This window comes from Carassius auratus, chromosome 27, assembly GCF_003368295.1.
Source record: "Carassius auratus strain Wakin chromosome 27, ASM336829v1, whole genome shotgun sequence".
Classification (NCBI taxonomy): domain Eukaryota; kingdom Metazoa; phylum Chordata; class Actinopteri; order Cypriniformes; family Cyprinidae; genus Carassius; species Carassius auratus.
This window is the reverse complement of record NC_039269.1, coordinates 4,259,117-4,279,001: the sequence shown is the minus strand read 5'-3', so window position 1 is coordinate 4,279,001 and position 19,885 is coordinate 4,259,117. Positions and strand designations below refer to the sequence as shown.

The following is a 19,885-nucleotide window of genomic DNA, read 5'->3' as shown; positions in this document are numbered from 1 at the left end:
CTGAAAAAAACCCTTATCTGTACAGGCCCATTAATATTACACATTCAGCAACTTAGTAGGCACAAAAAAAAATTGCTGCATATAGTAACTATGACCTTACAGTCATTTTCTCTCTCACTCTTTACAGGTCTTAAAAATGGCTCTTATATCTTGTTGTCACCGTAAGTGTCAAAACAAGGAATAAATAACTCCCACATGCATCCGTTAAATCTGTGCACATCATTAATTTAGTCAAGGCAGTTGAGTTAATCTAAACGCAGGAGGTAACAGGAATAGTTTTAAACATGAAAAGAAAAAAATACTTTGTCTGGATCTAAAAATACTGGATCTATGACATGGCTAGAATGCAGCATTCAGCTGGTCCAACCCCAATCAAACACACCTGAACAAACTAATCAAGGCATTTCAGATTAATAGAAAGCTACAGGCAGGTGAGTTTGATCAGGGTTGGAATTGACCTGCTCCTTGAAATCTTTAAAATCCCATTTTACTGAGGTTGCTATTACACCAACACGTATTCATTTTAGTTTTGTTCGCGTTACCGTCTGCTTCTCCTGACGCACCAATTCAGTGCATTTTCCAGCAGAGATCACAGGCTGGGAGGATGACAGCTCGAGTGTATTTCTTGTTGACTGCGTGTTTGTTCGGACACTTGAGCATAACTTATGCTATTCAAAAACAAAACACAGGTGAAAAGATCCGTTAATTTCATTCCACAACCTGAAGAAATGGAGAAATAAGTGACTCTGTCTTTGAAAGTATTTAACATGGCTTATGAATGAGTAGTAGGTTTTAAAATGCTTTCGATTTGAAGCAGACATATGTATAAACTTTTTGTATATTGGTTTGAGACCCATTGAGAACCCCAGATTTACAAATGCTGAAACCGCACTCCCTGGCCTCCCCTAATAATCCTCTTGAATTCTCTAGTGGATGGTTTCTGTCCGGTGAGGCTGACGGTTGTGCCATCCCATCAAGGATGTTCCTCTGATGAAGACTGTCCTGGAGGGCAAAAATGCTGTCAATTTGACTGTGGGCCTGTTTGCGTGCTGCCTGTTTTCAGTGAGTTTCAGTTAATAATAGATGCCAAGACAAAAAAAAAAACAACAAAAAAAAAACACACCCACTAGTAATGCACTGGTTTTAGTGTAAGTTCTAAGCAGAGACTTTGCATTTTGTTGTTCAAAGTTGGTTTGAATTAATCCCTTAGGATGGTTTTAAGGACCGGATGGCTTTACAAAATAAGATGAATAGTACTTCGAACCGTGGTTCTCAATTCCAGTCCTGGGGGACCCCTTGCTCTGCACATTTTGCATATCTCCCTTATTTTACACACCAGATTGTGGTGATCAGCTTGTCAGGATGGAGATCCATGAACTGGACTAACAAGTTGATCTCAATCTGGTGTGTTAAAAAAAGACACGCAAAATGTGCAGAGCAAGGGGTCCCCCAGGACTGGAATTGAGAACCACTGACTTGGAGTGTAATTCATTCTGTAGATAAAACTTGCTATTTGCGCTTTGAATGTTTTGTTGTATAACAATGTGGCATACTGTCTATGGACACTGCCATTTTTTTTATTTTTTTCTCTCTAATGATCCCAAAGACATTGATTTGCACTGATTAGCATGCTCTGGTGTGTCTGATTACAACTGGAGATAAACTCTGCAGGAATGTGGCTCTCGAAGTCCAGATCTGAAGATCCCTGGTCTACATGCACAAACTAAAGCTGACGTTCTGTGTTCACGCAGAGAAGCCGGGTCAGTGTCCCATACCGGAGATGATTCCACTGTGTGCTAAAAGCTGTTTCAACGATGGCCAGTGTCCTGCCACACAGAAATGTTGCCCAACCACCAGTGGCTTAGCATGCCGTGAACCACGTGGTCAGGGAAGAGGTCAGACAAGTTGCCAGGGAAGCGGCTACGGCGCGGGCCAGGGTAGCGGCTACGGCGCGGGCCCAGGGTAGCGGCTACGGCGCGGGCCAGGGTAGCGGCTACGGCGCGGGCCAGGGTAGCGGCTACGGCGCGGGCCAGGAGCGGCTACGGCGGGCCAGGAAGCGGCTACGGCGCGCGGGCAGGGAAGCGGCTACGGCGCGGGCCAGGGAAGCGGCTACGGCGCGGGCCAGGGAAGCGGCTACGGCGCGGGCCAGGGAAGCGGCTACGGCGCGGGCCAGGGAAGCGGCTACGGCGCGGGCCAGGGAAGCGGCTACGGCGCGGGCAGGGAAGCGCTACGGCGGGCCAGGAAGCGGCTACGGCGCGGGCCAGGGAAGCGGCTACGGCGCGGGCCAGGGAAGCGGCTACGGCGCGGGCCAGGGAAGCGGCTACGGCGCGGGCCAGGGAAGCGGCTACGGCGCGGGCCAGGGAAGCGGCTACGGCGCGGGCCAGGGCCAGGGATAGTGGCGCTGGACAGGGGTAGCGGCTACGGCGTGGGACAGGGCCAGGGAAGCGGCTACGGCGCGGGCCAGGGCCAGGGAAGCGGCGCTGGGACAGGGTAGCGGCTACGGCGCGGGCCAGGGCCAGGGTAGCGGCTACGGCGCAGGCCAGGGAAGCGGCTACGGCGCGGGCCAGGGCCAGGGAAGCGGCTATGGTGCGGGACAGGGCCAGGGAAGTGGCGCTGGACAGGGTAGCGGCTACGGCGCAGGACAGGGCCAGGGAAGCGGCTACGGCGCGGGCCTGGGCCAGGGTAGCGGCTACGGCGCGGGCCAGGGCCAGGGAAGTGGCGCTGGACAGGGCCAGGGAAGCGGCTACGGCGCGGGCCAGGGAAGTGGCGCTGGACAGGGGTAGCGGCTACGGCGCGGGCCAGGGCCAGAGAAGTGGCGCTGGACAGGGTAGCGGCTACGGCGCGGGCCAGGGACAGGGTAGCGGCTACGGCGCGGGCCAGGGCCAGGGAAGCGGCTACGGCGCGGGCCAGGGCCAGGGAAGTGGCGCTGGACAGGGCCAGGGAAGCGGCTACGGCGCGGGCCAGGGAAGCGGCTACGGCGCGGGCCAGGGCCAGGGAAGTGGCGCTGGACAGGGGTAGCGGCTACGGCCCGGGCCAGGGAAGTGGCGCTGGACAGGGTAGCGGCTATGGCGCGGGACAGGGCCAGGGCCAGGGAAGCGGCTACGGCGCGGGCCAGGGAAGCGGCTACGGCGCGGGACAGGGCCAGGGCCAGGGCCAGGGCCAGGGTAGCGGCTTCGGCGCGGGCCAGGGCCAGGGCCAGGGCCAGGGCCAGGGCCAGGGCCAGGGCCAGGGTAGCGGCTACGGCGCGGGCCAGGGCCAGGGTAGCGGCTACGGCGCGGGCCAGGGAAGCGGCTACGGCCAGGGCCAGGGCCAGGGCCAGGGCCAGGGAAGCGGCTACGGCGCGGGACAGGGCCAGGGCCAGGGAAGCGGAGCTGGACAGGGTCAGGCAAGCGGCACTGGACAGGGTCAGGCAAGCGGCGCTGGACAGGGCGCGGGACAGGGTCAGGGAAGCGGCGCGGGACAGGGTCAGGGAAGCGGCTACGGCGCGGGACAGGGCCAGGGCCAGGGAAGCGGCTACGGCGCGGGACAGGGCCAGGGCCAGGGAAGCGGCGCGGGACAGGGCGCTGGACAGGGTCAGGCAAGCGGCACTGGACAGGGTCAGGCAAGCGGCGCTGGACAGGGCGCGGGACAGGGTCAGGGAAGCGGCGCGGGACAGGGTCAGGGAAGCGGCGCTGGACAGGGTCAGGGAAGTGGCGCGGGACAGGGTGCTGGACAGGGTCAGGGAAGTGGCGTGGGACAGGGTGCTGGACAGGGCCAGGGCCAGGGCCAGGGCCAGGGAAGCGGCTACGGCACGGGACAGGGCCAGGGCCAGGGCCAGGGAAGCGGCTACGGCCAGGGCCAGGGCCAGGGAAGCGGCTACGGCGCGGGACAGGGCCAGGGAAGTGGCGCGGGACAGGGCGCTGGACAGGGTCAGGCAAGCGGCACTGGACAGGGTCAGGCAAGCGGCGCTGGACAGGGCGCGGGACAGGGTCAGGGAAGCGGCGCGGGACAGGGTCAGGGAAGTGGCGCTGGACAGGGTCAGGGAAGTGGCGCGGGACAGGGTGCTGGACAGGGTCAGGGAAGTGGCGCGGGACAGGGTGCTGGACAGGGCACTGGACAGGGTCAGGGAAGCGGCGCGGGACAGGGCGCTGGACAGGGTCAGGGAAGCAGCCCTGGACAGGGCGCTGGACTGGGTCAGGGAAGGGGCGCTGGACAGGGTCAGGGAAGCGGCCCTGGACAGGGCGCTGGACTGGGTCAGGGAAGCGGCGCTGGACAGGGTCAGGGAAGCGGCGCGGGACAGGGTGCTGGACGGGGTCAGGGAAGCGGTGCGGGACAGGGTCAGGGAAGCAGCACTGGACAAGGCACTGGACAGGGTCAGGGAAGCGGCGCTGGACAGGGTCAGGCAAGCGGCGCTGGACAGGGTGCGGGACAGGGTCAGGCAAGCGGCGCGGGACAGGGCACGGGACAGGGTCAGGGAAGCGGCACGGGACAGGGCGCTGGAGAGGGTCAGGGAAGCGGCGCTGGACAGGGTGCGGGACAGGGTCAGGCAAGCGGCGCGGGACAGGGCACGGGACAGGGTCAGGGAAGCGGCACGGGACAGGGCGCTGGAGAGGGTCAGGGAAGCGGCGCTGGACAGGGTGCGGGACAGGGTCAGGGAAGTGGCGCGGGACAGGGTGCTGGACGGGGTCAGGGAAGCAGTGCGGGACAGGGTCAGGGAAGCGGCGCTGGACAGGGTCAGGGAAGCGGCGCTGGACAGGGTCAGGGAAGCGGCGCGGGACAGGGTGCTGGACAGGGTCAGGGAAGCGGCACTGGACAGGGCGCTGGACAGGGTCAGGGAAGCGGCGCTGGACAGGGTCAGGGAAGCGGCGCTGGACAGGGTCAGGGAAGCGGCACGGGACAGGGTGCTGGACAGGGTCAGGGAAGCGGCACGGGACAGGGTGCTGGACAGGGTCAGGGAAGCGGCGCTGGACAGGGTCAGGGAAGCGGCACTGGACAGGGTCAGGGAAGCGGCACGGGACAGGGCGCTGGTCAGGGAAGCGGCGCGGGACAGGGCGCTGGTCAGGGAAGCGGCGTGGGACAGGGCGCTGGACAGGGTCAGGGAAGTGGCACGGGACAGGGTGCTGGTCAGGGAAGCGGCGCGGGACAGGGCACTGGACAGGGTCAGGGAAGCGGCGCGGGACAGGGTCAGGGAAGCGGCGCTGGACAGGGCACTGGACAGGGTCAGGGAAGCGGCGCGGGACAGGGCGCTGGTCAGGGAAGCGGCGCGGGACAGGGCGCTGGACAGGGTCAGGGAAGCGGCGCGGGACAGGGTGCTGGTCATGGAAGTGGCACGGGACAGGGTCAGGGAAGTGGCGCGGGACAGGGTGCTGGTCAGGGAAGCGGTGCGGGACAGGGCACTGGACAGGGTCAGGGAAGCGGCGCGGGACAGGGTCAGGGAAGCGGCACTGGACAGGGTGAGGGAAGCAGCGTGGGACAGGGTCAGGGAAGTGGCGCGGGACAGGGCACTGGACAGGGTCAGGCAAGCGGCGCTGGACAGGGCGCGGGACAGGGTCAGGGAAGCGGCGCTGGACAGGGTCAGGGAAGCGGCGCTGGACAGGGCACTGGACAGGGTCAGGCAAGCGGTGCTGGACAGGGTCAGGGAAGTGTTGCTGGACAGGGCGCTGGACAGGGTCAGGGAAGCGGCGCTGGACAGGGCACTGGACAGGGTCAGGGAAGCGGCGCGGGACAGGGTCAGGGAAGCGGCACTGGACAGGGTCAGGGAAGCGGCGCTGGACAGGGCACTGGACAGGGTCAGGGAAGCGGCGCGGGACAGGGTCAGGGAAGCGGCGCTGGACAGGGCGCTGGACAGGGCCAGGGAAGCGGCGCGGGAAAGGGAAGTGGTTATGGACAGGGCGCGGGACAGGGAAGCGGTGCTGGACAGGGTGCCAGTCAGGGTGCTGGACAGGGCCAGGGAAGCGGCTATGGCCAGGGTGCCGGACAGGGCCAGGGAAGCGCTCAAGGGAATTGATGGGGATGTGGCAAAAGTCAATGTTGTGGTCAGGGAGATGATCATGAGAATTTTGCATGATACTGTCTGGAGATCTTTTCCAGTGCTTTTATTCAAATGGCATGTTTTCATAGTTTCCTCAAACAGTTTAGAAAGACTTTGTCTCTCTACCACTACTACCACCTCAAATAAAAAATAAAATAAAAAATGCTTGATTTGAAGACCTGGTGTTTGGTATCATTTGGCTGTTTTCTTGCTTTATTTTTTTTTTTTTTTGGGGGGGGGGGGGGCAATTTAAAAGAACTGTTGTGTATTACATTTATTATTGGCTAAGCTGAATAGTCTGCAGTCATTACTCCAGTCGGAAATCATTTGTATTATGCCGATCTGGTGTTGTAGAAACATTTCATGAATTCTGAAAACGGTTCGTAGGGAGCAAGTAATACTTCCATGAGCGCTTGTGATTTTTCTGAGGCAACATGTTAAAGACTGCATGTTTCTAAGAGATGTTGATTCTTAAACGGTTGCCCAAATAAATAGAGTAGCATAACCAGGTGTTACAGGTCAAAAGCTTATTATGGACCAGTGGATTTAGAATTGGAATAAAGCTTGGCGTGTTTGTGTAATATACGGTTTAAAGTAAAAGAGGCTTTTTAAAAAAAAAAATCATGGTAGGACTGTCGCGACTTATACCGGTATTGGTGATAACCGTGATATAAAATAACCCCCCCCACCCCAAGGTTTCTATAGACATCACAATATATCGATACAGTGAATTCTTGAGGCCACAATAACCATGACATGAAAAATCTAATATCGTGACACCGCATGTACCATGAAATAGGGCTGATTTGATCTGGATCTTGATTATCCCTGCGATTTGTTTGCTCAATGGAAAAGGAGTATAGTATCCATGTATTTTGTAATTGGGTTTAATTATATAATTATAATTATTTTGTTTTTTTATATATATATATTTTTGGGTGGATGTGCAAAATGTAATGAAAAAGAAAACGTATTGCATTCAAGTAAATTAATTTTAATGCGTATGTGTTTAAAAAAGAATGTAATAACGTTTTTGTACATCTTTTTATTATTTTGGGAAAATTTCAGATACAAGGTCAGGATCCAAATCAAATTTCGTCAATTTTCTTCAGCAGACTTGAGGACTACTGCACCAGTTTGGAGAACATTGTAAAGAAAAACAAGACTTGTAATTTTTTATTTATTTATTTTAATGAATATAGTTGTTGATTGCTGAATAAATTGTTTGCACACTCTTATACATTACTGTTGTAAATTTTGTTCTGGATAAAAAAAATAAAATAAAAAAAAAAGAATTCGAAGAACCGGCACACACTGCTTCGGTCTGCGCAGCGCTGCATGAAGTCGAACACACTTATTGGTACCACAACATGATCGCTGTAGCACCTGACCACTGCAGATTCATTTTGCAGTTGATAGTGTCGCCATAGAAATGCACAATCCTCTCGTAATTTGGCTAGCTAATAAGATTATTTTTGCAACAGTCTGAATAAAATAAGATAAACATTATGCCCTAAAATGCGTATTTGTATGAGTGTGCGACACACATACACAAAAAATGGATTGTATCTTTTAAGGTCAGAGATGCCTTGTAGGATTAGGATTAAAAATGCGTTCAGAGAAATGATTATCCTAGTCTAAATGTTTATGGTTGTCGTCAACAAGACTCAGGCCTCTATATAATATTATACAGATATTTCCTGGTGATGTTTTCTTAAGCAGTCATTTTATGTGAATTGTAGTAATGAATGTTATCATGTATTATGAATTTCAGTTGAGTGTCGAGTTATGTTTAGGTTTGATTTTTGTGTGTTTCTCTGTCAATTCTGTCCATAAAGTTTATTTTTTAGTAATGAACTTGAGAATTAATGTTATCTAAATCCTCAGTTATGAGCTCTACTCTGGAGAAAAATAACAATAAAAACAACAGCATTCCAATGTGCTGCAGTATGTGATGCCAGGGGTCAGAGGTGCTCTAGTAAGCAAGTCTCAGGCCATAATCAAAAGCGGCCCTGTGTGTATAAAAGAGAGATAGAGAGGGCTTTTGCCCTTCAGTTCAACTGTGCACAAATTGAAAACAGTTGCGGGAAGGTAACACGGTAAAAGTTGCTTTCTTTCATAACAGAAACAATTCATAACAGAAAAACAGAGATAGTTTGGCAAATCAGTACTCCCATCATTATTATACATTGCAGCTGGGATTGCCAATTCCATGCAAAGGAAATCAGATTTTGAGTTTCCTTTTAGGAATTTATCAATATCTTTATACAACAAATGCCATTTGAGATTTAAAGTGATGCTTTGTCCAAAAATGAAAATGTTGTTATCATTTGCTCACCCTCATGTTTGTTCCAAACCTGCAGAACTCCATTTCTTCTGTGGAACACTACAAAACAATACTTTGAAAAATGCAGTGTATTTTGGTTCTATAAAATGAAAATCAATGATCTCCAGAGTTGTTTGGATCCCAGCATTCTTATATATAAATATATATATATATATATATATATATATATATATATATATATATATATATATATATATATTAGTGCTGTCAAAATTAGCGCGTTAACGCATTCGATTAATTTGAAATATTTAACGCGTTAAAAAAAAATAACGCAATTAACGCGGTTGCAGTTTTTTTATTTCCAGTTGTGGCCTATGTGTGTTCAACGTGCAAAGAAATATGGATAAGACCAAGGAAGGACTTTTAGACGGAAAGTTTCAGTATAAAACTCTGCCGGATTACTCTTCAGTCTGCCACAAGAAACATTACTCTTCATTCAGTCTGCCACAAGAAACAGCAACATTAAAATCATGAACTCAAATGTCATTGTTTAAAACAAAAACAATGACTGTAACAGTGCGTAAATCAGACCTTTCTGTAACGCTAACGTTAATAAGCTTAAACGAAAAATAACGAAATAATTGTGTAGCGGAGTATTTTTTTGTACACAGTGCCGCGAACTGTCAATCACTCCTGTACGCGTGCATCACTGTCCTCCTCGCAGCTGCAGCAACTTGCGCTCTCTCTCTTCATCAAGCTTTAAAACAAAAAGGGGACAAAAAGACCATATTGTCTTTGTGCATAGGCTATAGATTAATTAGATAAATGAATATCTAAATTTGTGCCTTGCCGTCTAGGGTATTTTTTTAGAACTTAGAAAAAAGATGCTGCAGCCAATGAGCAGCCAGCGGGGGCTGCAGGACGACTCAACCTCCGCAGACAGTTTTTAATGTTTATCAGACAATAAATACTCAAGATTTTGCTTTAGTATAACTCTCAACGAGTTTCACACACCTTCTCCGGCCACGTTGAGTTGTTGACACTTAACAGTGGGAAAAGCGACACATGCGCTATTCACTTGTATAACTTAAGGGTGAATGGGTAATGTAGTTTCTGCTCTGGGTGGGATGAATTAGGAAGCTTGCATTGTGAAGGGCGCTCTGAAAATCGGCAGTGCAGGTAAAAGATTAAAACCTCTATTAAAACAGATGTCCAAATGAGCGCACCGGTACGCTACAAGCACGTTCTGGGCGCACGGAGAGGTGGCGGTACGCTCAAGAGCTATATTTGGAAGTGGCCGTACTTAGTACCGGTGCGTACTGGCCCACTTAAAGCACTGGCAATGACTATACTTTGGAATTTTTTTGCAGTCCACTTAGAATTCAACATGGAAATCATGTTTGTTTTTTATTGGCATTGATTGTTTTGAAATTCAAATGGTACTTACATGCCTGTGTTTTTATTTCTGTAATGGCTTTCAAGCCAACAGTTAATTTGGAGGATATTGATGGTCTATTGCAGGTATGTTGTTTACATGAGAAAATCTGTGTTACAAGTTAAACAAAAATTCCAATAAACAATCATATTTTGAATTTAAATAGTTTCTTTGTCTTGAGTTTACATTAATTATTTACATTTTACATTTACATATCCAAAAAGTTTCAGTCTTTTAATTGCGATTAATCGCGATTAATCGCGATTAATTTTAGAAAATTGTGCGATTAATTAGTTAATTTTTTTTAATCGATTGACAGCACTAATATATATATATATATATATATATATATATATATATATATATATATATATATATATATATATTTATGTTCTGCAGAAGAAGAAGAAGAAAAAAAGAAAAAAAGCATTCCTGAAGGTGAGTAACTGATGATAAAATATTAGCACCTTTGTCAAACAAAGTCACTGTCACTTTGACTGTTAAGTGCTAAAGATGTAGTTAATTTGTTGCGTAATGACAATTTTGTCATTTAAATTTTTTAAATATATGTATTTAATTCAAACGTTTCAAATACCAGTGCTCACCTCAGCCAACCAAGGTAAATTCTAGTGCCACAGAATTGTATCTGTGCATAAATATTTATGGATGAACAAGCACCCAATTAAATTATAAAGAGTTAATATATACATATTATTTTAATTAATACAAAGTGTCATCCCATGGAGAAAGAAAATGTTTGTGTGTGATCCTCAGTCATTTATGATTCCTATTTATCTCTGTAACCATTTACAAAGTTAGCAAGAGTGTGAAATCTAGTATTTAATTAGTAATTAGTAATTTAAATTAGTTCAGATTTTAAAAGTTGTCTAATGTATTCTAGTTTTTACATGTAAACAATTCTTAATGCTTCTACATATGGTTAATGTCATTGAAATATCTTTTGCATATTGATCACATATTATACATGATAGCTGGCACTCTAGTATCCCTGTTTGCACAACTGTACATAAACTAGCTAACCTGTATTCAACAAATGCATACATGAAGCATCTACTACGCTTTGAAACTGCTGCAACAATGGAGAAATGTACTTAAGTGAAAAAGTTTTGCACGATGGAGTCCACCATGTGGAAACTAGACTTCTATCTGCAGAAGAGAACCAGAGGGCAGGACACACTTTACAATTCATCTCAGTGAAACTCCCTGGCGACAAATGATCAGCCACAAAGCAGCATTTCCATAGCTTCATTATGCAGTGGGTCCCCAGGTGCAATAATCATGATATCAAATGACAGGCTTTCTTCGGGCCGCTGCAGAAGTTGTAAATAAAAATATGTTAATTTGGCTTGCGGTATTTAAGCGAGCAAGTTGCAAACATCATTTGTTTGAGTTAATTTGTACAATATCAGCATGTTCTGAGTAGAGAGATATGAGTCAGGGAAATGACTAATGTTATTGAATTAGCTAAGTAATGTGTAATGGTAAGCATTAGTTTTATATTTTTAGTAGAATTATGTTCTGCATGAGTGTCAGTGAGTTTTCTCATATGATGACAAAATAGAATTAATGTCTGTGAAATCTGTTTATATAATATCAATATTAGAATTTACAGAATTCAAAAATACAGTAAATTCTTTTTGCCTGCTTTTTTGAACAAATTCTTTGAAATTTAGTACATACAATTACCCACATAAATATATAATTAATAAAATTAAGAGGCATGGTGCTCTTGCACATTCGTGAGGCAAAATCAAAAGTCAATGTCAATGTTATGCTACAGATCTCTACTGTATAATTGAGCAGAGCTCTCAATACTGCCCACTAGCTGTGGTGGAGGAGTGCAGGATGAGTACTAGCTAATCGTTTCTGTTGTTAATTTTATGTTTCACTGTTTCTTCAAGTTAAAAGTGGTCTCTCAGTCTTTATACACATTAAAACATTGTTTTACACTTTATTGGACTTTGTCATTTTTTTCTTTCAAGGCAAGTTAATCTTACAAAATGTGTATTATCACACCCTTTATTGTTACATAACTGAATTTCTCAGCCAGCACTATAAAACAGTTTGAGTGGCTATACACAGCAGTGGTCATATAAAGCATATGAAAACCTATTGGCTATCTGAGATTGTATCCTCATGTCTGTTTATCATTTATATAGTATAGACATAAGCATTTACTTTTCTTTTAGATGCCTGACAAGCTTTGTGATTACACTCGAGCCTTTCCCTCTCCACTGTAACGTGCAGCTTTAGTATGGTTCTGTGAAAACGTTTCAGCTTTTATTTTGCTTTTATGTTCTCAATAAGATATCACGGTTTCCTCAAGTGCGTCGAAATGATCCATCCTCATAATTTGTAATCAGCTTTGACAAAACTCCTCAGCTAGCACATCTTTTAGAAGTGACTAGCAGCCTTGTGGCCAGAATAATGTGCGCCGCATGCGAAAAGGCCACTTGTCGGTTTCTGCTGTAAATCATGACAATGGACAATACCAGCTGTTGTGACAAAATTGGTTTAGGGTTAAGAACACGGTATACGTGTAAAATATTGCACAGCAGTCAGTTCTTTTTTTTTTTTTTTTTTAAGTGTGAATTATAGTTTTTTGCAAATGAACTCTTTGCATGATTTGAGTCATTTCAAGATTAATGTCTATTTGGACATGACTTAAAGTGATAATAGTGAGATGTGTGGGAGACTTTGTAACTGGCATTCAGGCAGATTTATGATGCACCTGTTCAATTTTTGTTTTCTATTGTTGATTGTTTCTCCTGTTTATTTATTTATTTCTATTTTATTTTATTTATTACAATATTTATTTATTTATTTATTTGAGGAGGCACTGGCTGATTTGCTTCATGGGAATAAAACGGCGTTGAGTTTAAAGAAATATCATAATGCAGAATGAGTCGCGGGCGTTCACTAGAAACAAAACATTGTGCTCATTTGTGTTTGAGAGAGTGGAGCGCGCGCGTGTTGGGAAAGTGGGTGTCGCTGTGCACGCTGCTGGAGGAGCTTCAGAGCGATGTGTCGAGGACTTTAAACACACTGTGTCATACAGTGGTGAACGGAGGGAGATCGCGGAGTACTGGATCGTGTACTGCAACACTTCTGATGCAATGAGTCCGACCGTTCCCTTCCTGATCCAAAGTGTCTGACGATTCACTTTCCGCGCGCGATGCACTGACTGCCGTGTGTTTATATATGGAGACACCCTAAAAAAAACAGTCAACCGGGAAATGGTAACACATGAACCTCCTCACTGGAAGGAACATGGTTGAGAGGAGCAGTAAATTTCTGTTCATCGTTGTCGGCTCGGTTCTGTTCATGCTGATTTTGTATCAGTACGTGGCTCCGGGGATGATGAACTTCGGCTCTCCGCACGGGTACATGCTGGAAGACGATGCGGATCTCTTCCCAACTCCTGATCCACATTACGTGAAGAAATACTATTTCCCCATCAGGGATCTGGAGCGGACTGTGGATTTTGAAATCAAAGGGGAAGATGTGATCGTGTTCCTTCACATCCAGAAGACCGGCGGCACCACGTTCGGGAGGCACCTGGTCCAGAATGTCAGGCTGGAGGTTCCGTGCGACTGTAGACCGGGACAGAAAAAGTGTACCTGTTACCGACCCAATAGGAAAGAGACCTGGCTCTTCTCTCGGTTCTCCACCGGATGGAGTTGTGGCTTACACGCGGACTGGACCGAACTAACCAACTGCGTACCAGGGGTTTTGAACAAAAAGGAGAACAGGATGAAAAACCAAAGGTGATGCTTGTATAGAATTGTTTTGTCTGAAGTGTTTGGCTGTGTCTCAGAACCCCGCGAGCTCTTAACCAAAAACGTTTGGGGCATCATAGGCGTGTGCAGTCACAAAGAGATTTGAAGCACAACCAGTGTAGAAGAACTTTAGCGAGTACAGAATAACGCTTGCCCTCATCTGCGCTATACAAGACTATACAGTTAATAATTATGCATAAATTCATTGGTTACATTGGCTTTTCATACTACATTTGGGTTAACCTTTTTTAAAACTTTGTATAAATGCCAGTACAGGTCAGCACTGCTTTTAACCCTATATGTTAACCCTTACAAGAGATGCTACAACGTAAACGGCTAGTGATGTCATTAAATATTCACGCACTTACGTAGGCTTTGTCGCGTAAACTTTCAAGCGTGATAAAGCTCTTAAGAGAAAGGGTTAAAATGCCGAACATTAGCTAATGCTGGCGCGACTACTGATAAAGAATCATGTGTTTTAGCAGACACAAGAACAGCAGATGTACTTGGTGACATTAACGGTGGGCAATAGTTTTCTTTTCTGTTTTTCTTTTTTTTTTTTAAATAGAATGCGTGCTGTTTTCCCACCTCAAACCTTTGAAATCATAAATATGCAAAGAGCTTAAAACCAAGGGTCGTAAGTGTACAGTGTGAGAAATCGGAAACCTAAACATGAAACAAGATAACCCAGGATTAAGTTTACCTGGGGATGAAACTGACAAACGGTTAACGATTTCAAGTTTGGATAGCCCAGTGATGTTGAGTCTAGTTGGATTTCTGTTTACATGAAACTGGATATCAGTCTTTCAAAAAATGAACATGGAAACCATATGAGGCCTGTACCATAGTATTTTACTACATGTAAAAATTCAGAAAAGAAACTGTTACTTGAGCTAACTTCTTTCAAACAAGTAAGAAAGCGGGCAGCATCTAGAATGTAGTATTGGCTCAAACCTAGTGACAAATTTATTGAATTTTGGACAGAACTATGTTTACCATGTTAAAGTGTTGTAAGGTAAAGCTCTCGTGGTGCCTGTCCTTCGATTTCAGGTGGAAAACAGAACTTGCTGTGTTAGATGTTTGTGTTTTCTCCAGTGATGGAGGTGGAAAATTACTGTGTTGTAAAACAGCCACTTGTAAACACTGTAGTGAACTTTGGCTGACAGAATAGTGGTTACAGACTCACCACATCAGGACACTCCATAGCAGTCGTCTTATCAGGAAAAACCAGCCACTGGTAGTCAGTGTCGTCTTGTTTTGTATTTTGGTTAAGACATGGCTTAATTACCTTTATACCCACAGCTAGTGGGCATTGGAGTAGGTTTGTGAAATGTGTTACACTTACTTTTGCAATAATGTGAAATCCATCTCAGAGCCATATACGTAGACTGTTTTAGTTTTTAATAGGATTTTGCAGATTAAATTATCTAAGCTCTGCAAAGTCTAATACATTAGATCAGATTTAGCAAGTAATCACCAGCCCGACTCCTATTCCTGAAAGAACACAGTCTAGATCCAACATCCCCTCGAGTGTAAAACATCCCTCGTATCACAGCGATGCCATTACTCTTGTTGCTTTTGGCGACCTTAGGAATGCAGCACTGATATGGATGCACATTCCTCTCCTTGATTAATCTCTACTGTGATAAAGGCAGACAGACCACACCAGTGCTATTCTCCCCTAATTCATCACGCATGTGTACATGTTCGTTTTGTCTGTGAAATTAGCACAGGGTCAGCTGTAAAAGAGGTGAGAGGAGTTTTGTCATTTCGCATTTTTAATATCTGCATTATTCTGATAATTAGATGGGAAATACTGTGCGTAGATAATTCGGATTTGATATGCTGCTTTGTTGCACAGATCAAGTGCTCTTTTTACATTAGTTACAGTGAATTCAAAAGGCCAATGTAGGGTGAATTGAAACTTTGTTCATTGCTATGTCTTGAAGCTGTAGGGAGTTTTTTTGATCTATAAAAATGCTCAGAAATTGGGTGCTTAAGGAGAATTAAAAGGATGAATAAAAAATGTTAAAAAGCCAATTGAGCCGTGATGGTGGTCACAAAGGAGGCTGAGGAAAGCTGCACTGTTTATGACCCGTGAAATCTCTTGTAGAGATTTTGAGCTGCTGAGGACTGATGGGCTGTTTGTCTTGCTATGGACAGTTTTGTTCATCACTGAACATTTCACAGGGATGTGTGTTCATTTTAATAATAATTGTTCGCTTCTTTATTGTCAGAAGTATGTGGAACTACTTAATTTACATTTTTGTGAGTAATTCATTAAAAAGGAACCATTCATAAGGGTCATTTGCTTGTGAATCACACTTTGTTGATTGGTTGCATCTGCTATCATTTTACTTGCAGACTGAAGCTCTAATTATTATGGGTGTTGTCATGATGTTGACAATTAATTTGAACGTTTACTTAACATTTTGAATGGTGGTGAAATTATTTTTTGAGAGGTAGACCGACACATCGCCAAGGCTGCTATGTATTGGAAGTTATTTATGATTTTTAATTTACTGGATTGACGGTTCAGGTCTTTTGTTCGGCTCATGGTCTTCCAATTAAATGGTGTGATATTATATATTATATCATTTTTTTATTGGCCATCAGCTGCATTATGCTATACTCTCTAAAATATCAGTACTGGCCTTCAAAAAAAATCCATATTGGTTGACCACTACTTTTGTATTTTAAGATTTGTTACCCTCTTCAGTCCTTAATTGTTTATTCATGAGATTAGGTGCACTTTGGACGGCCACAGCACAGAGTTTAGCACCTGTTGTCAGTCCAGTGAGTTTCAGTTCACGGAAGCCAGCGCCATCCCCACCAACAGGCAGGAAGCCATCTGACAGCTGTGCCAATCTGCATGCTTGTTAGACATGTTTAACGGACTTGTTTACATTTAAATCTCTCTCGTTTAGCGGGATTTTGGAAGCGATGCCCGCTCTCCTCTTCATGGCCATTTATTTGGCAAAGGACAAGCTTTTAATTACACATAGGTCTTATTCGGAATGTTGGGATTTCTAGAGTCGCATTTTCCAAATCACATTCACGCCATGCTGCTCCCCCGGGGACCTGATGAATGTGGGAGAGCGATGGGGGCATTTTAATTGCTTAACGAGATGTGTATCACCACATTCTCATTGAGGCACCGGTTTCAGTCAGGAAGCCATCTGGCGAGTGGTGTGTGTTGCTCTCAGGCACAGGGGTTTCTGATCAGATCAGTGAATGCAGACCAGAGGAGAGGTGACGTCTCATGTGGGTGTGAGAATGTTTCCCACCGGATGTGTGTATGCAGTCAGTCACCAGCGGCTGTGTTTTACCCCACCCACCCACCCACCCCAGTGGCTGACTACTAGTCTGTGGCCCTGCTGCTCTAGATAGGATGTAATCGGTTTAATGAAGGGTCTGTGTCTGCCCTTTGGCCGATATTCTCAGTAAGAAAAGGTGAAAGGGGCTGCTATTAGACCTTATGTTGCTCAGAGATGATTCTGTTAGATAAATAGCTGATAATCGTTCTTATGTTATGGCTGATAACTGATATTAAAATTTGATTTTGTTCAAATGAACAGTGAAGCACTTAAAAATGACTTTAAATGGCAAAAGTGAATTTAGGAATCATTAGGCAACATAATACACAGTATGGAAATTGTATATTCTTTTTGAGATTTGCCAAAGATTACATTTAACAGTATAATGAAATAAAAACAAACAAAACAAAAAACAAAACTTTGCTAATATAATGTACATTCTTACATAATACCCGAAAAATAAAATGACTTTTCAAATTTCGAAAATACGTATCCCACACTTCATGTGAGAAAAAAATAATAAATTGTGTGCATTATTTACTAATTTGATCCCTGGATGTACTAAAACGTGCACACGATTTACTAATTAGTTCCCTCGATGTACTGAAACGTGCACACGATTACTATTTCATTCCCTCCATTTACTACACGATTTAGCAGATCGAGGGAATGAATAAGTAAACCGTGTGGACAATTTATAAATCGCGAAAATGAAATAGTAAATCGTGCGCACGGTTTAGCCTTTTTATTTACTTTTCTGTATGCCATGTGTGGGGCTCCGTACGAAAATAATCCATCTTGCCTTTTTTTTATACAGCAAAGTTGAATGTGACCACTGGCTGTCAGGCTTCAAAAAGAACCGTGAAAGTTTCTGTTTGACACTTTTCTGCTACTTTGTGAGGCTGTTCTGTCACTTTCATAACAGAATTCTAATTTATGGTTGAATCGTCTCTTCAAGTAATCTATTTGATTTCTCATTTCTAGCCATCATAGATGAATATAGAATCCCAGTTGGGGGTCATCCTGGTTAGGAGGCCTGGCGCAGTGATCAAGCAGACACAATTAACTTGAAATGACAAGGTGCCGATGGGGTACCAGACCACGTTGTCATGTTCCTGTTATACTTGACATTTACTGTGATTATTTAGAGGGAAAATGAAATTGCATGTTATACTGGCATGCAATTGTGAGCTGCAAAGAGTAATTTGCAAATTATCATATTAGGCCTTTATGAGCTTGCATTAAAGATTATGGAGGGAGAAAGAATTGTCATCTAATTACTTTAAAAAATAGATGAAATAGATGTCTTAGACTACACTGAAAATCCAATTTAGAAAATAAGAGAAAATATTTGAAAAAAATATTGTGTGTGTTGACAACTTAAAAAAAATCTGATATCATGACATTAATCGAATATAAAAATAAAAGAGAGAAGTCATCTTTTTTTTTTTACTTTATTTTGTTTCAGCTTCTGTTGGCAGTAATGAAACAAATGTATTAACTACAAAATAAAAAAAAAATGCATTTTGGTTAGTGGCCTTCGACTTTTGGACCTCACTTTATGTGTAAATACAGTATGTATTCTTCTGATAAAGTGCCCGTGTGTGTTTTTCTGTGCATGTGTGTGAGCAATGAGAGAGGATTCTGGGCTGTGTGCACCTACTGTCATTTTTTTTCCCTATGTCCTGTCTATTTAAAGATATTGCAGCAGATTTTGAGTCACAGTCCAATAAACAGGCACAGAAAAATCCTGCAGTACTGCTGTCAGTCTTTTCTTTTAATTTCGTATATATCCACACTCATTTCTTCAGCCTCTCTCTCTTTCACTCTCCCTCCATCTCTTCCTGTTCCTTCAGCGGTGTCAGTGTCTAATCAAACAGGCAAGATAATTTTCCACACTGTGGCTTTATGGATATGGGCCGCACCGTATACCCCAAGCGTGACTAGAACATTAGACGGAATGTATTTTCATGGAAGATTTACTGTAATTTCTAAAATGGCAGGCCCTACTAATGGACAACTGGCTGCCTTCTGTATTGTGAATAACAATTTTTGGTGTACGTACAGGACACCCCCACAGTCTCCAATCATGGTGTCATGGAACAATTACATTCTGTTTAGTCTATGTTATTTAGACTTTTGCTAGGTCAGCTGCTTTCCTGAGATGAATGTTTTTTTTCGAAACCTCATGCCTTTAGCCTGGATCACTGTAGATTTTTGCACCTGAAGTCAGTGTAAGTGGACTGGTCATCATAACACTCACTGTCTGTAGGTTGAAGGTTGTAGATGTGCAATTGGACTTTAATCACTAAAACTTGAAAGGGGTTATGCATGGAATATTATGCAAGCAACAGGAAGAATTGAGGATGTTTCCCAATTGAATGGACCAGTTTCCCAATTGAATTAAAGGAATAATTCAACCAAAAAGAAAGAGTTGCTGAAAGTATAGTCACCCTCAGAACGTCCATGATTTAAGATGAGTTTGTTTCTTCATCAATTTGGAGAAATTTAGCATTACATAACTTGTTCACCAGTGCATCCTCTGCAGTGAATGGGTGCCGTCAGAATGAGAGCTAATTAAAGCATCACAATAATCCACAAGTAGCTTCTGTTTTTGATTGTAAACAGTGCTTGGTCTTTGCATATTTCTCTCCTGATTCAGACTTTTTCACTAGAGAAGGCATTAGGCATATTACATAGAAGTCTCATATTTACATATACAATTTCTTTGTCATTTTTGTTTTTAGGTGAACTATTTTTAAAAAAATACCTTGCTCAAATGCACAGTGCTGGTGTGTATATGTTTACATACCATTTATGTTTTTTTACATCTCATGTCTTGCAAACTGGTCAATGAATGAGACAGTCAGCCTTCTTTTAGTTAAGCCATCAAGGCAGAAGTGACAATAATACTTGCAGTAGCTCCGGAGATGAAATTGCGATGGCTTTTTAAAAGATTTGTTTATAAACTAATATGTGAATCACATTGCAGTGTTAAAAGTTCATATAAAAAGAATGAAATCAGATTGTATTCAT

The 19,885-nt window shown here is 44.6% G+C and overlaps 2 protein-coding genes across 2 annotated transcripts in view; both read left to right on the top strand.

Annotated features, from left to right (window-relative positions):
• The first annotated feature begins 520 nt into the window (after positions 1–520).
• On the top strand, positions 521–1,998 carry LOC113046348 (WAP four-disulfide core domain protein 18-like). The gene is made up of 3 exons (XM_026207235.1): positions 521–689; positions 931–1,062; positions 1,752–1,998. Exons 1-3 carry the CDS (start codon positions 605–607, stop codon positions 1,964–1,966), a joined length of 432 nt encoding a protein of 143 aa, XP_026063020.1. The 5' UTR covers positions 521–604; the 3' UTR covers positions 1,967–1,998.
• Positions 1,999–12,663: 10,665 nt separating this feature from the next.
• hs6st1a (heparan sulfate 6-O-sulfotransferase 1a) overlaps positions 12,664–19,885 on the top strand; it is a 118,127-nt gene continuing 110,905 nt past the window's right edge. The window contains exon 1 of the mRNA XM_026205314.1: positions 12,664–13,520. Within this exon, the coding sequence (XP_026061099.1) occupies positions 13,000–13,520 (521 nt within the window). The 5' untranslated portion in view covers positions 12,664–12,999. The remainder of the gene's footprint in view (positions 13,521–19,885) is intronic.

What these genes read in the sequence shown, in the direction of transcription:
- LOC113046348 (XM_026207235.1), top strand. Translation starts at nt 605, where the DNA reads ATGACAGCTCGAGTGTATTTCTTGTTGACTGCGTGTTTGTTCGGACAC. An exon ending in TATTCAAAAACAAAACACAG is followed by an intron (nt 690 to 930) that starts GTGAAAAGATCC and finishes TGAATTCTCTAG; the next exon opens with TGGATGGTTTCTGTCCGGTG. An exon ending in TTGCGTGCTGCCTGTTTTCA is followed by an intron (nt 1,063 to 1,751) that starts GTGAGTTTCAGT and finishes GTGTTCACGCAG; the next exon opens with AGAAGCCGGGTCAGTGTCCC.